Raw genomic sequence first — 17,308 nt, forward strand, 5'->3', positions numbered from 1 at the left:
AGAACAACCCAAAAACTGCTTATCCATCTACTGGCAGTTCTGAGTTTGTCATTTGGTACCCAAACAGCTTTCTTCCCCTTTTCTGTCAAAACACTCAGGGCAGATATCTGGCAGTAAAACACTGCAGTGAAAAACTGCTGTGTCATCTCCTCAGTTATAACATGAAGAATTGGAAATGCCAGATCTGTAGTACTGCCCAAGACTTCTGGATTTTATAGCAAATCATTGAACATCATCCTATGCATTATTATTCAAATCCTGTTAATTTCTACAGTCATTGCTAGACCCATATGTAACTCTCATAATGTGAGCTTTTCACTATAAAACAAGTGACACCGTATTATTGTTGCTTGTAGAAACATGAATCTATATACTTTTTTCTGGTGTAGCATTTTAAGGTATGCTGGGCTACTGTTTTATAAATCTTCCTCTACAGCTGTGCTTATTCTTTTATCACAGGAGTAACTCATTAATAATAGATAATAATAGGTATACAAACACCAGTTTTGTATGATGTTCCAGGGCTAGTAGGGTGTAGGCCATCACTTATGGTTGACTCACTACTGAGTAACAGATGATAATATATTTTGTTCATAGTGTCATGGGAAAATTAGTTCTTCTTTCAAGTACTAGTAACAACCTTTTTTATTGAAACGTGTACTAAAACTCCAATTTTAGCTCCAGTAAAGGGTTTTTTTACTGTTGAATTCATACTCATTCTTACAAAACTGAAATGAAAAAAAAAGTATAAAGGTAAATACTTCTTTTTCCCCAGACACATGAAGAAGTCCCATTTCAGTAAAATTGCTCAGTGGAAATTGCAATGTGATTATTAGCTCCTGCTAATTGGAGCATGCAACAATGGTATGTGTAACCTATTGGAGATATTGCATTAATAGCCTTATAAGGCCCATACCACCAAAATGATGATTGATCAGGGCTAAAGGCTCTTTTACACACAATCTGACATTCAAGTACAGCTTCAATAGAATTCCTTAGCTAAATTACTAAATATAGAAACAAAAATGCACTTCAAAATATAGGACAAGATACCAAATTAACATGTCTACCAAACTCCCAAATATTTCAGTCTCTTTAAAAATACTATCCTTTTCAACTCACACATCCAGTAACCCCAGACAAAGATTGTATGCCCCAGGAAAAGAGGAGGGCAGAAGATGATTAGCTGCTCCACAGTCTCAAGTTAGTTCAATATAGCAAAACAATTATTGCTGGAGAATTTCTGAATGTAAGTTCAGTAAGTAAAAATTCTGAGAAGACACAAGATACAAAACTGAATTTTCAGGGGGAAAAAGCACACAAAAAAAGAACATCAAACAAACTAAATAGAATGCATATAGCAGATAAGGCTCTATCTATTGAGCATTAAAAACATTAAAAATAATTGTTCAAAGTAGATTTATTTTAGCTGTTCTAGGACTGTGGAAGGAGAACGTTTCTTTTATTTCTACAACATACTTCAACATCATACAAAAACTAGTCAATACTCATAACTGGATCATGTGGAAAGTTGCTTTCCTGGATTTGGCTCATATCAACCAGATCTATTGATATGCCTAAATGAATCAAAAAGAAAAGCTTAAATCTTTCATGGTTGCTGACAAACTATTTACCTGTCTTGGGATCAATGGAGAAATATGGTTGCCCCTGAAGAATGCTGTAAACCACTCTAGCACTGTTTCCATAAGTGGGATCATCAGCATCTGTTGCCTTTACTTGAAGCACATATGCTCCTGCAAAGAAACACAGGTAATCACATTTTCAGCATAAAACAGTGATCAGGGAATTTTCAGACATATTAGTCTTGTTACTCATGGATTCTGTTTTGCAAGTGCTGTTCCACTTCCACTGGAAACAAGGTGAGAATAAACCAGTTAATTCTCATCTCCATGCTAGTAACCATCTAGGTAATAGCTGAGGCATAAAGGGGAAGAAAAGTAAATGAGTCCACTGTCCGAAGGTACTTATAAATAGTTTATAATGTAAGCATTATTTGCAAAAACTTTTTAGAAAACACATGCCGAATGGAGTCTTGGGAAAGCTCAATACTGGATTTTGAAGGAGAAACATATCCCACCATTTTCTGAAAAAGTAGACAACCATAGTAGTAAAAGGACAGTTGCCTTTAAAACAAGCATTTGTTCAAGCAGCTCCTGAATCAACAGTGAAATTAAGTGAACCATACTCTAAGTACCATCAAAAACTACTGCAGTTTTCTAAAGGTGGACTTCATATTCTCATTGTAGAATGAAATTAGGTGTTTAGTTCAGCCAGTTGTCTTCAAAATCCAGACTTGAGTCCCTTTGCCTTTCTAATACAGCTCAGTAGGAAACAGAAGTGCTGTGGAAGGAGAACCTCCCATTGACACTATTTTTGGCCATGGTTATAGACCAGATGTAGTGTAGCTTTCTTTGCATTCCAACTTAATAGGGACCCATGGAGCAAAAGAAATGCACCTGAAGGCAGAAAACTCACTGTAAATGGCAATACTCTGAGGAAGTGTCTTGTCCATCCTAGTTGCTAAGCAATTTACTTGCATTTACCCCCTGCCCCATAATTAAAATCGTGTTCAAACTATAGTCTTCAGCAGAACGAACAGTCACATAGTTAGGTGTCGCGTTAAGTCATGACGGTCCAATAAAAAACACACAAGAAGGCTGATTCAGGGCAAGATAAGAAAAGGCTTCCTTTATTAAAAATCCCAGCTCCTTTTATATCATTGTCAAAAAGCAGCAAGCAAGCAGCAAGTAGCAAGCAAGTAGCAAGCAAGTAACAACATCCTAATTGGCCACTCATCATTACTGATACACTTGGCAGCAATCGTGAGACACCTGGAGATGTACAAGGACAAGGCTGTAGTTCTTACATACCAAATTTATGGTCTCACAGTCCACCCTCATTCCCCAATTAGCCTATGTGTAAAATTTACTTATCTTCAAGGCCACACTCAAAAGTTTCCCAAGACAATCTCCTCTTCCAGGGAGCAAACAGACCTACTGTTAACCCCTACAGTTAGGCTTTCCCATCAGCTTTGAAGAATTATTTCCTATGATCTTCTGTGCAACTGAATGTTGGAATTTTCAGTACTCACTCACTGAGCAAATGAGGGTTGACTACATAAGAAATGGCACAAGGGTGAGGGTAATCTCCACCATTTTTGTTTTAAGAAACATAGTTCATTTGGAGGTCATTTGATGTTTTTCAAGAACACCCATGTAATACTGCAAACACTTCAAGACTGATACTTTTCTTCAGTGAAAACTGGCAGGTTTCAAAGAATATTCACGATCTGAAATTAACTTTAATGGACTTGTCAAGTTTTATTTCTGGGAGAGCCTCACTGAGAGATGTTCCATGTTAAAGGTCTTATGACGTAGTCAGGAAAGTAACTGATAGCAAAGGTAACTGTTCAGAGAATATTTTTTTCAGTGCCTACCCCCCTAGTCTCATCATACAAGGACTGACATTGGTGTTGAAAAGTTTGGAATTAACACTGTAAAAATACTTGCTGCATGATGGCAGGTCATATAAGACGTCTCCTGTTACAGTTTATTGAACAAAAGAAAATGGAAAGGTATTCCAAGAGACAATCTTTCTGTCTTCTGAAGAAAATATGGAAATATAAGTGTTGTTTGACTAACAACTTTTTAGAGTTAATGGGCTGATCATGTTTTTAAGCTGTTTCATTAAAATCAACTTCTAAAATAAAGGAAATATTAGCAAATAATAAGTGAATGAATGAAATAAACCATGGAGATGAATTCAGTTATCTACAACCCTGAGGTTACTCTTGATTTTCTGGATGGAAGGTGAAGAATGATACATGTTGGAGAAGACCAAAGTCCAGTCTCAGTATAACAATTGTGGAAGTAGTGCCTACCTGAACACTCACGTCTTTACATAACACATAACCAAAACTGAATATACATTAAATAGGTTAGGCAAGACCAGCCAGAGGAATACATTTTCTTACAGGAATGAGAGACAGAAGACATCTAACAACTGTAGAGCATTTAATGGCCTTCATCTGTTCCTGTCCATAAGGAATATCTTTATAATAGGATGCCCCATTTCAGGTCCTGTGTGCTGCTCCAGAAATTTAAGTAGCCATGGCAATAACTTAGTTCTACTCCAGTGATTAAGACAGACAAGGAAAAGGTAACTTTCAGAATTTCCCACTTCCTTTGAAAAACTGTACATCAAGGCAATGTGCCACATTTGGACTCTTATTGTTGTGGAAGAAAAGGCAAGATCGGGATCAAGTGCATTGACAAAACATTCCATGTCCACTTACTGTACAGCACAACACTGCTTCCCAGTATACACACAATTGTCTTCCATCATTGATACAGTATTTCACTAACTTTCAAATCTAAAGAGTTCAGTGTACTTTTCCCACTAAAAAAAAAAAAAAGAAGAGCTACTTTTTAACAGAGTTGTTGCCTGTTTTCCTCCTTATCAAATTTTTTTGTCTTCCACTGTGTTCTGATCTTAGGTAGGTAGTGTTTTTCTCCTCTCTTGAGCAAAGCATCATATTCCCAGATGCTGAGGTTTGAACTGGAAATACGTGACTGAGTGCTCTCTGAAAAGTGTGCTGCTACTGAACTGCTTTAGGACAATAGCCTGCATTTTTGCCAAAGAAAGGCGGTGCTGTCACACATTCCCAATTCTCTCCTTGAGCCAGGACTTATGTTTCTGATGTCACACTGGTTGCTACTTAGGGGAGCTGATTTTACTTTGTCTTCTGAGTACTAATTGACAAAATTTTATTTTAGAATTCTACCAAGTAGGCATTCAAATTCACACCATGCCTCACTGTTTGCTTCTCAGTGTGTCCGTGTACCAATTATGCACAAGTAGGCATTTGAAACACCACAGGTGAATCCATATCTGTGTCGGACTTCTCACACAAAAATGTGATGCTACAATTGAAGGAAGCAGACAGTGGCCATCAAACAGCCTGAAAATTCTGCTGCTGCCTGAAGTGCCTGACGATCCCTGCACAAACAGATTATTAGTTGCCTAAAAAGATAAGTTTAGATATTCCTGGGTACATTCTCCAGGTAATCCAAACTTATTACACAAAAAGAAGAAATGTTGATTTACAAGCTAAGTTTTATCCAGGCAGATATACAAAGTCATATTTTATCCTGATAAACAGCAGAGACTGAATATGAAAAATAATCCATTTCACAACACTTTCAAATGCATTAATTATTCTGTCAGATCTTTTACAACTAACAAATAATAGGTAAAGCTTATATTTTTATGAGAGGTTGGTCATGCTTGTTGTTTTTGGTTGGTTTGTTTTGTTTTTGTTTTATTGCAAAACATGGAACCAATATATTTGTTAAAGTAGATTCGAAAAATAATTATTTTTTCCCAGGCAATAATATACTACAATAAATCTTTAATTCACAATGGTATTGATGGGGGATCACATAAACTATAGTTCATGACATTTTAATTAAAAGTATGCACTTACTATATGAAGTAAAAAAATGAACAAAAAAAGATACACTAGTTCTTGTTGTTTAGAAATACCTTATATGGTAGTCAACATTTAAAAATACTTAAAATCTTAATTTTTGATATGTAATGAACACATTTTTTTAAGGTATTATAAAATGCAGAAAAAATGAATCATGTGTTTAAGCAGTTATTTATATTTTAGAAAGGAAAAAATGTTAAACTGTTCACACAGCAGAAGAAATGTCATGGAATTTGAAGATTGTATTTTTTAAAAGCAATATAGATGATATTGAGTACTACTGTAACTTGTTCTAATCTAAGCAAGCATACTCACCTGAATTTTACTGTGACTAAAATTAAAGGAGATTCAGTAAAAACTGTAAATAGAATGTATTCCAATCTATAAGTCATTGGCCAAACTGAGTGAAATAGAACTAAAAGAGATACTTTATATCAGAATAACTGAAGGGAACTATAGGAACTCTGAGTTCATACCATAATAGAAATGTTTATGAAATATAGATTTGAGATCCAGAACTATTACTATTTTTTTCTGTCTGTCATTGGTAAAAATGCTACTTTGCCAAAATCAAAAGAATCTTTGAAAGAAGATTAATACTGAAGAAATCTCTTCCTGTTCAAAGAGCATTAGAGAGAAATTTCAAAATTTTCTAATTTTCTAATTCTAGCAGTTTGAGATTTTCATATTGTTTATGAATGACTAGTCAAAATTTGTTAAAAAAGTGGTCCAAAAATTCAGACCCTCCCAAATTTTAAAACAGAGTATTTAATTTAATAATTTTCTTCCCCTAAATATTTTTCTTATAAAATATTAAAATATTGATCTTTTGTACTATTTTAACCTGGAAACATTTTGCCATCACCAAAGGGTAGGTGGGATATCTTGCTGCATGTGGAACTATTGTACCTTTCAAAGTAATCAAGCAGGAAATCTGAGTTTCTTATGTTTAGTTTGTTGACCTGTTGAGCCTGACCAAGACTACATAAAACTCAGCCAGGACTAGATAAAATTATTATTACATTGTAAAGGAAAATGAGATGATTCAAGACTATGAGAATAATACAACAGACTTACTTAGACTTGATTACTGAAAAAAACCCAAAAAACATAGTCAATAAAATTGCAAGGACAATCTAAAAAGGAGATGGAATTTGTCACATTTTTTCTCATTAAGATCAACTTTCACCAGGCCTGCCAATCCCATTAAGTTTGGTTACAAATACCAAAATTCTGTTAAGCAGTAGCAGTACATTTTGTTCCACAGAAAACAAGGGTGAGCTGCTTTGAGGTTTTTAAGAGGCAAGAGAAGACTGTATGACAACATTAAATTTTGAGGATAATTGAAAAAGGAAGGAATTCTGAAAAGAGAGCAGGACTTCAGCACATTGCAAGTGTTCCACAATCTCTAGTTGGATCCTCTCTGCACTCCATGGAGAGCAGAAGTTCTATCAAATTAGTTGACTGAGGTCCTTGTCCCCCAAATTTTTAATATCTTCAGTAAAAGAGATCCCACAACTTCTTTGGATACTCCTGTCTTTGGGATCCTGTCAAGCAGTTTCCTGAACAAGTTCAAGTCTTCTCTTTTGAAATCCAAGGCTTTAATTTTGCCATTTGTTTTGTTCATCATTTTCCTGTCTTTTCTTAGTAGGAAATGAGTATGTGACATTGTATGTGAATTTTCATAGAATTACTTTTTGTAATGGGCTACAAAGGTAGTTCCAGCTACTTCATGGTGAGTGAAGACATGATTTTCTTGTAGAGGTAGAAGAGCTGTCATTGTCTTGCTGTATAACCTCTCCCTTCCCACATGTATGATTTAGTGCTTTTTGTCACTCTGCTGTGATATGTTAATACCTAATACTTTTGAAAGAAATCAGATGATTGTGAAAATATTTTATATGGGCAGGAGGAAGGAAGAGCACAGCTGTAGGCACAGAAACTCACTAGTTTGCCCAATATTATTCCTAAACAGTTCCAAAAATAGCACATTGGCAACCCAAACAGCATATATCTTCTTTTCAGAAGTCAAGTAAAAAGCTAATCAACACATGCCATACTTGTGGTTTCTTTTCTTCTTTCTTCTGTTTTCTTTTTTTTTTTTTTTTTTTAGGTTAAAAGGAAAAAAAAAAAAGGAAAAGTGAATTTATGACTCACTGCATCACTACATTGCAATTCAGATCAGGAGATCCTCTGTCTCAATAAATATTCCCTTGACCTGCCACTGGCAGTTTTAGCAAATCTCCAGTACCAGGAGGACATACACATCTCTAAAGAGAGTTGCTGACATTGCCCTTTTGGGGCTTATCTTTTATAGAAAAAATTACCAATAATAAGTTTTGAAGATATACTCCTGAAGCTGACTCCCACAGAAGTAATGTGAGAAAGGTATATTTTACTTAGAAAAGTCAGTTTCCAGTTTATGTATTCATGGCTGTGAAGCCCTGATAATAACACAAGCTTGCTGGCTCCATCAATATCTTGAATACTAGACACAATCAGGGAAGAACGCTTTTTCCTGTTTTGCATTCCAGACATCACCCTGAACACACATATATTTATATTTCTCTCAGCTGTCAAAAGCAGCCATGTCCACAAAAGCAATACGTCCATTCCCTGTTGTAATTGATGAAGAATGGCAGTCTTTTGCTAATAGTTTTGCTGTGCTGGTTGCTAAAAGCAGCTGTTGTAAGTCACAGCATTTAGTGCATAATCAAGCATATTTCTAGTATCTCTGGAATAACGTTTGATTTACACTGGCAACAATCAAGGGAGTATAAAAGCTGGCTTTCTTTTTTCTTCTCCTGGTCATCTTTGTCTCCCATCTCCCTCATGGATGATGAGAGTAAACAGAACAAACCTACTGCTGTGGGGGGGTTTAGCTAATTATTTAGCTTAAAAATCAGCAAGACAATTCTTTCTTTTTTTGGTGATTTTTATTTTGTTTTGGTTTGGTTTTTTTCTTTTTTTGTACCCTCATCTGTTGAGGTCAGCCAGAGTTAAGCCATTAAGGGACATACAATCCAGCTAAGCTAATAATGACTCTGTTATTCATTTAATATTTATTTATTTTTTTTATTAATTTAAACTATTCATTTATTTTTAAAGACATTCAGCTGCTTACACAGTCTCAAGGCTGTAATAATGTTTGCAGAGGTTACACTTCTGAAGAAAACGAGGAGCTTGAAATAGCAGCTAATAGTCTATACCCAATATGCACATAAAGGAGTGGCCTGGTAAAGTAACTGCTGGAAATAATGCATAAGGGGAACAGCACAGGAACCAATTAGTAAATTCTAAGCTTAATATCTATCCGTTTGAGAAATACAACTCTTGAGAATGATTTTTCCTTTCAATTTTCAAGTCTGTGGATTGTTTTCCTCTTACTAATATGACAGAAGTTCCTCTTACATATATGAAATATTTATGTTCCTCTTACATATATGAAATTTAGCAAATAGAAAAATCTAGCTTTGACTTCTTCTTTTATTATCTTGACAACCTAATGGGTCCCCTCAACAGGCACTTCACTTTGCCAGTATGTCTTCATGGCTAGGATACCAGCTGTGCTGGAAAAAACCTCTGCTGCAGGTTTTTCCATGTTGATAAAAGAATGCTTTTGCTGCCTTGGTTTATATTTTGCAAGGAGGTGGTCTAAATTGCATTAGAAGACATCAATCCTACTAGTGCCAGATAGAGTATTAGGAAAAGAAGATGTTTTAAGAAGTCCAGGAAATGACATCTTCTGGAGATTCTTAAGGAATCTTGAAATTGTGACACTCCTCCTGAAAAGCCCCACTCTCCTCCCTCCTCCCCCCAAAAATAAAATAAAGTATGCCAAAAATGTTAGACATCACATAAAGAATTCAGGAGAAAGCATGTCACAGTGTAGTTCCATTATCGTACTGTTTGAAGTTTTCATGAGCTGGAGTTTCATACATCAATTCTTCAAATGTCAGATAATTTATTCAGAATGTAATAATAAGAAAACTTGAGCTTTACATAGGATGCAAGGAAAAAATAGTGTGAAATGTCATTCACACTGAATGTCAGGTAAAGGGGCTAGTTTTGAATATCAGTAGATGTTCTGATGCTATATAGAAGCTGGTATGTTTCACTGTTTTTTATTGGACCTGATTAGAAACTATTTAATTCTCTGATCACCCAGGTAGCTTTAGCTGAGCAAATTTACTTCTACACCAGAATTTGGTGAAAAAAAGTCTTTGTAGTTTTGAATGAAAGAAAGTTTATGAGGACTTTTTTTTTCCAATTAAATATCATGCACTTAGGATAAAATTTTGGTAACCAAATTTCATATTTATCTGGCATGATTTCAAGGAAAGAGATTTGGAGAGATTGATGACTGATCACTTTTAAAGTTTGCTTTGCCTGCATCACGTGTCTTCCTTCCTACTTAAAGTGTGGCTAAATCTTTCAAGAAGGATGCAGAGCAGTCTTCATGAACATTTTTTTCCTTTGTACTTTTTTTCATATTTACCTCTTTTCTCCTACTCAACATCTGTAAATATCCTGCGGGTAAACTTAATTTAAATTAGGAAAAGATGGAAGAAATCTAGCATCTGAAAACACTCAGGATAACACGCCCCTATGTAAGTCTTAGTCTGATTCCCACTGGTTTAAACACTGAAACATATCCTTTCCAAATATCTCTTACCTTTCACCACAGTAACTGGGCAAATTATTCCTACAACAAAGGAATTAACTTTTTTTTTTTCCTACAGAAACAGTACAAGGAGTTATGAAATGAAGGGAGACAGAGATTTTTGATGGATGAACAGAGACAGCTTGCACAGAGCTGACTGTGGTGACTCCTCCTCAACTGGGCTTTCTGTTCCCTCTCAGAAATCCCATCCATGTTGGAGGAATGACCCAGAGACTTATAAAGGTAATAATTTCACAGTAGTTTAGTGGACTTTACACATGCAGCTGAATCATCCTTTCAGCAGAAACTCGAGAGAGAGAGAGTGGGAACAGACAGCTGGTAACAGAAAGCCATGCAGGCATTCAGGTTAAAAGTGGACTTCAAACAAAGCCCTCATGTTAAATGGTAAGCACATAAGGAACAGTTGCAACTTAATTAGCAAAAATCTACATAATTTCAACTGAAGGTGAAAAATATTATGGTAATACAACTATACATATTAAGTTAATTTCATAACACTGAAAGGACAATATTTTAGTGATTAGAGAGAGAAGAAATTCAAACCACAAGTATGTATTACACACATGGAAATTTTTAATATACACTTAAAATTAGTTGTGGGCATGATTCTCCTGCCTCAAATATCTTATATTAGTGTAACAATTCCTTTCTTTTCATGTATTTGCATTAGTTTTGGGTTTTTTTTTTCCTAACATCATATTACAACTCAGTCTTTTTTATTGATTTCAACAATAAATCCAATTTTATATTTACTTCTTAATTTGGATTAGTATAATGCTTAAAGTCTTAGTAAAAAAAACCCTCAAGCTTCCTTCTCAGCAGGCAAATTTCTGAAGTGTGTGCTGCCAGACTAGGGACTTACAACCAGTTTTCTTCAGAAAAGTCCAGTGAGCCAAAGAAATTGTCAGCGTTTCACTGGAGGAATGCACTTCGCAGGCATAACTGGAAGGATGTTCTTTGCCAAAAGGTCACAGAAACATTCTTTTCACTCTTTTCTGCCTTACTAAGCATGTCCCTGTTTCAAGATACTGCATGCAGAGTTTTTCTAAGCAAAAGGAAAGAATTAACAAGAGGATAGCAACGGGCATATCTTGTCCTGTTCTTACTTCAGTACCAGACCAGTTGATCAACAAAGTATTTCTTAGGTTGTCTATGGTAAAGTGGAAACAGAAACCTTCACACTTGCAGAGGTAGATGCTGTTCTAAGAATAACGTGGGGTGATTTTTGGTGTTTTGTAGTGTGATGATAGTCTTCCATCACTGGGCATGATGTAATAATATACATAATTTGGAAATGTAGCATTGGACAGAACAGCAGAACATCCCAAAGTAAAAAGAAATATATAATATTTTTCAAAATTCCTTAAAGTCATACCTTTGAAAGAATTGTGGGCTGCAGTCAAATGGCAATCTCAAAAGCTGAGAGAGTTACAAAATATTGCTTATTTTGGACTTTTGATATTTTATAAGGCATCTTGTAACTTCCAGCTTCAAATAACCAATTTTCTTTGTGTTTATTTTCTTTGTTAAAAAAATGAAGGATAGTGTGGCTTTTTAAACAAAGAAAGAAAAAAAAACTCAAGCAAAAAACATTCAAATCTGTACTGCCCATCTTTCTGGAAAATTTCATACACATGACTGCTTATATACTTTTACATTTCATTTAGATTATATGCCTGTTTTCTAAAACAGCTTTCTGACTCTCGTGCAATGTTGTTCTTGCTTTCATTTTTTTTTAATTCTTAGTTTCTTCTACATAAATTGTGCTATTGTGTTAAAACCTTTCCTAGAATATTTGTACGTATGTATAATCAGCTAATTGGCAAACAGTTTCAAGATATCTTGAACTGAGCTTTTAAGTTAGTGAACTTTTCAGTAACACAAAAAAAGTCTTCAGCAATACTCCTGCACTTTGTGACTCAGTTTTAATATCTTAAGAGAGATTCAAGGCAGTGTTGTGATTCCAGCGTAAACTATTACTATCAGAAGTAAGAAATGGGATGGGGAATATGGTAAGGAAGGAGGTTTGAAGTATAGGACAAAATACTCTCCTGTTTAGAAAAAACTATTACTCTAAGATTACTCTGTTTTAAAATTAGTATTGTTTTCATCAATGTGTCCTAATTGTGGGTACTGAAGTTTTATTGCTTTATTTCAGGCACTTGAGATTCAGTCTCAACACTCTAAAAGTTAATGTACCTGCCAATCCTAAAATACAGGCAGTGTTTGTTTATCAATTAAATTTTCATTCATCTGTTATCTACAAATAAATGCCTAAATCCTCATGGGATAGTCTGTGTTATTGATTGAGTGGTTTGTGTCTGCAAAACTTCTAACTGGAATGATGCCAGATCTGATTAAGAGCTAGCCAGCAGTCCTGGAGTTACTCCAGGTGATATTAAAGGCTGTATTAATATACGTGCCACTCTCCACTGTGTGTTAGAGGTAAGCCCAGATCTCCACTCTCAACAGTTCTTCTTTTTGCTCTGACTGGCAAAAGAAACTGTAATCTTAGCTAGTCAAAAAGTGTATCTTCTGGGAAAGTGTAATTACACTTCTTATCTTTTACCGAATTAAAAATATTTCAGCTCATGTTATTCTGTACTTCCCATTGTAAAGCCCTGTTTGTAAGGGGTGAGATCCAGTTCATTCTAAAATTAACAACAAGGCTTTCATTACCTCGGATAGCAAAGGACCATATGTTTAGATACCCCTGTTATTTTGAAATTTTAAATCCATCTTACTCTATCACTCTAGAAAAAAAGCAGATATTTCCCATCAGGCTGATGATTATCCAGAGAAAATGGATAAAAATTAAAATTTTCAAACTTGATTTTGTGAACTATCAGTTTGTTTTGAGCAGCCTTTCTGGTGGAAACATCGACTAGAAGCATTGCTTGAATGATTCTACAAACATTCCTTTCTTCAAATCACTAACTATGCAGACAATGCATTCTGTATCCAAAATATGTGATTGAACATATTAAAATTAAAAACATATATTAAAATACAAAACCTCTTGTCACCTGTCACAGATATATCTTATTATTAATGCACACAAGAAATGCAAAATATTTTGGTGCCTTTTGCAAAGTGATATGCTTTTCGGAAGTAACATTTAACTTGTATTTAAAAACATCTGTTTAAATTCTAAAGAATTTCAGCAGATTTTTTGTGTGTTTTCTTAATACAGGAACCATTTATCAAATTACTGGATCAGCCTGAAGATTTTCAGCAGTTACAAAAACATGGTAGTCAAAGTTTTATTATCTAATTCAGCTGAAACTGACTCAGAAAACTGTCAAAAGTTTTTAGTAATGTACCTCAACCTGTAAGAGTGTCACAGGTGTTAGAGGAGACAAAAAACCCCAGACTTTAATAAGTTATTATTTATTTTCCAAATCTAAGCATTTCTGACAATTTTCTTCCCCAAGAGCCACAACCACATTTGTCAACTTAACTGATCCCTGAAATGAGATCTAAATTATTCAACAGCGGTAAAATTAGTAACAAGCCCCAGGCATAACACAACATTTGTTTTTAGCATTCACTTTTGGTTTATTAACTACTAGAGACCTATGGAAACAAGATCATAGGATGGTACCACAGTCCCGTTGAACAGTGTCTTATTCCCGTAGCAGAATAACTTTGGGGGTTTTTGCATTTTTGTTTGTTTGTTTGGATTTTATTTGTTTGGTTTTGGTTTGTGGGGGGTTTTATTTGGTTTTGGAGATTTTTTTGTTGTTGTTGAGGAACCCTTTAGATAAAGAGGCACATGTGCATCTACAAAGGCACATTCTGGTGTTCAAACCTCCAGCATCTGAAAGTAACGAGTTCTCGTTTTTCCTTTCAAATTTATTAAGGCTTCTGGTCATAGAAAAAGTTACTGTCTAATAGCAAAACAATAAAAGTGCTGCTTCCAGCAAGCTGCTAGAAGTATTCTCTCCTCTTTAGAGAACAGTGATACTTTATGCTGACTTCAGGTCTTCTCCTTGGCTGCTGAGAAGACTCATACCTTTTGCATTTTCCAGAAACCTAATTCTTCAACTGTCATATTCCTATTCCCATTCCCATAGCTTCCAGCTAGTGAGCCACACAGAGGAAATTCATCCAGTCTAATCTGCACTTTCCCATGGTTGCTTACTAAATTTCCTTATCCTTCTTCTTTCTCCTGACACATGTCCTACTGTGCCTTTTCTGCAACCATCTCCCTTTTCTACCTACCTCTTTCTCCTCTGGGAATTCTACTCTCAAACCTTGCCCAGGCCTGACTTGACAAAATGTCCCTGAAGCAGTTACTGCTTTCTCTAGATTTCTCCCTACAGAAAAAAAAAAAAAAAAAAAAGCTCTGTCTCCCTCTCAGAAGGCAACTGACATCAGTCATTTTTCTGGATGCAGCTCAGTCACTTTTCATCCTTTGACACTAACCAACCTACTTCTCTTTTTTTCATTTTTCTTTCATTTTATTCTATAAAATAAAAGGATATTCAAAATAACTATTTTGGACACATTTCAATATTTTTAATCAACTATGGGATGAATAAAAGTGAGGTTGTATTTTCTGGAAATATATTGTATAAGAAATTATTCACACTGCAGCACAACATGGTTTTTCCTGGCCCCATTGCACCTGCTGCCAACAACAGGCCTCATGTCAAGAGACTAGCAAAAATATGTCCCAAGTAACTAAACAATGTGGGCATTTTAATGAAAAATCTAAGCATGTCAGGTCACTTCTAATTGTCTGATTTTTAATTTATTCATTTTCCTTTCTCTATAGACCTCTGTGCCTTTTTATCATCAAAAGTTTTAAAAATAGAAAATAATAGTAGGTCATGTACGTGGAGCAGTTGAGGAGAAATGTATAGGAAGACAGTGGAGAAAACAGGCTCATTCATTTCTTTGTTATTGCTGCTAAATATAATCCAGAATACAGTCTGATTTTCTTAAAATTCAGTAAGCATGTGAAGGCTGCATTGAATGAAGGAATGTGCTCTTTGACCATTTTGTAAAAATGTCTAATTAATTTTTCTTTGTCACTTTCAATATGTTTCTATTACATGCTTGGGACTACTGGGGTTCCCAACGGTGACTGAATTTTGCAGCTGAAAATTACTGTCTTTAAGTAATTCTAAGAATTTCTCACTAAAAACTCTCAAGCACAGATGTTGGTTGTGGCCACACAAAGAAAGACCTTGCTTGGCTATACTTATTATTTTACATTGCCTTGAATATTATTTATTTACTTAGGATAATAAAAGATTTTTGGAAAAGTCTGCACAATATTTTCCTCCACATTATACATACAGATTGTATAGACAATTTTCATAAAGTAATGGTCCCTAAAGCATGCAGCAGCAGTGGTCCCATGGACCACCATGCAGTAGCAAGGAATCATATAGACTCCAGTTACCTAATAGTTACAGTTATTGCAATGTAGCTGGGCAACTATGATGGGCAGAAGGTGACAAAATATGCTGTCCTCAAAGATTCCAATGGATATGATCACCAGTGTTATTTGCAGAGGAGCTAGTGACTGGTGATCTATAGAATTTACCAATGACTATCATCATATTTGAAAAACAAAAATTACTAGTACAGAAGTCCTCAAATCAACTGAATTGTAATGTCAGTACAAAAGAGTGAGAGCATTTGTATGTACATATATATATATAATATATATATATAAAAAATCCCTAAATCTATATAGTATTTTGATTTCCTGTACTCCATGTACTGAACATGTAAACCAGGTTCAGAAAACTTTATTTCATAGGATTATAGAGTATGTTCTTTAATAGATACCCATAGCTCTGCACAGAGAGTTCAAGTAAAGACTTAATTAGTTGTTTCTGAGTAATTTTCCTTGTTCTCTTAATAATTCACATGACATTTATTGTGCAAGAAATAACTGAATCTTCCAAAATGAGCAATGGTGACAATTATGTTGATAGTAAGTATTACCTTTCTCCTCATCTTATTTAATTTTTAGCACATCTTGCAAAATATTCAGTTTTATGATAGAAGAACAGCCTTTCCACTATGACTGCACTTTACAGGAAAAAATTTCCAACAGATAGATCCACCAGATGGTGCCATTCTCCTAGCCAGATACAGAATTTGGTCCATTCAAGCCTTCAATTTCTTATTCATAGATATTGTTTAACAAACAACATATCCTTGTTCACCATTTTATGTATGTCCTGTCCATTTATGAATGCTATGCTGACTTTTATTTAAAGACCTAAACTTGTCAGAGTATCTGTTTTCCAAAGAAGTGTAGATGGTCAGAGATGACCCAACATGTTATTCAGTAGCAGAGTTGTCTACTAAAATAATTTACCATAAGTTTCCACTTTTTTTTTTTTTTTCTGAGGAAAATTCAACATGTTCTATAACACAAAGGTGATAGGAGTGCTGTGCTGCCCTTCAGAAGGACCTTGAAAGGTCAAAGACATGGGCAGAGTGGAACCTTCTGAAACTCAGCAGAGTCCTGCACCTGGGGAAGAACAACCTCAGGCGCCAGGACAGACTGGGGGCTGACCTGCTGGAAATCAGCTCTGTGGAGAAGGACTTGGGGGTCCTGGTGGACAACAAGCTGTTCATGTAGTGAGTCCCTGTGGTCAAGAAGGCCAATGATAACCTGGGGTGCATTAGGAAAATCATTGCCTGAAGGTCGAGGCAGGTGGTCCTGCCCCTCTACTCAGCTCTTGTGAGGCCTCATCTGGAGTGCTGTGTCCAGTTCTGGTTTCCTCAGTATAAGAGAGACATGGAGCTCCTCGAGTGGGTCCAATAGTGGGCAACAGAGATGGTTAAGGGGCTGGGATACCTCTCTTATGAGGAAAGGCTGAGAGAGCTGGGCCAGTTTAGCTGCAAGAAGAGATGGTTGAGAGGAGATCTCATCAATGTATATAAGTATCTGAAGGGCAGATGCCATGAGGGTGGAGCCAGGCTCTTCTCAGTGATGCTGAGAAATAGGACGAGAGGCAACAGACAAAAACAGATGCATAAGAAGTTCCACCTAAATATGTGGAAGAAGTTCTTTACTGTGCAAGTGGTCACGCACTGGAACGGATTGCCCAGAGAGGTTGTGGAGTCTCCCTGACTGGAGA

The 17,308-nt window shown here is 35.5% G+C and overlaps 1 protein-coding gene across 9 annotated transcripts in view; it reads right to left on the reverse strand.

Moving 5' to 3' along the window:
- CDH12 (cadherin 12) overlaps positions 1-17,308 on the reverse strand; it is a 518,528-nt gene that overhangs the window by 73,651 nt on the left and 427,569 nt on the right. For all 9 annotated transcript variants that reach the window (XM_050331367.1, XM_050331339.1, XM_050331330.1 and 6 more), the window contains one exon: positions 1,635-1,754. In XM_050331367.1, the coding sequence (XP_050187324.1) occupies positions 1,635-1,754 (120 nt within the window). The remainder of the gene's footprint in view (positions 1-1,634; positions 1,755-17,308) is intronic.

Source organism: Myiozetetes cayanensis, unplaced genomic scaffold, assembly GCF_022539395.1.
Source record: "Myiozetetes cayanensis isolate MyiCay16 unplaced genomic scaffold, myiCay2020 scf1, whole genome shotgun sequence".
Taxonomy (NCBI): domain Eukaryota; kingdom Metazoa; phylum Chordata; class Aves; order Passeriformes; family Tyrannidae; genus Myiozetetes; species Myiozetetes cayanensis.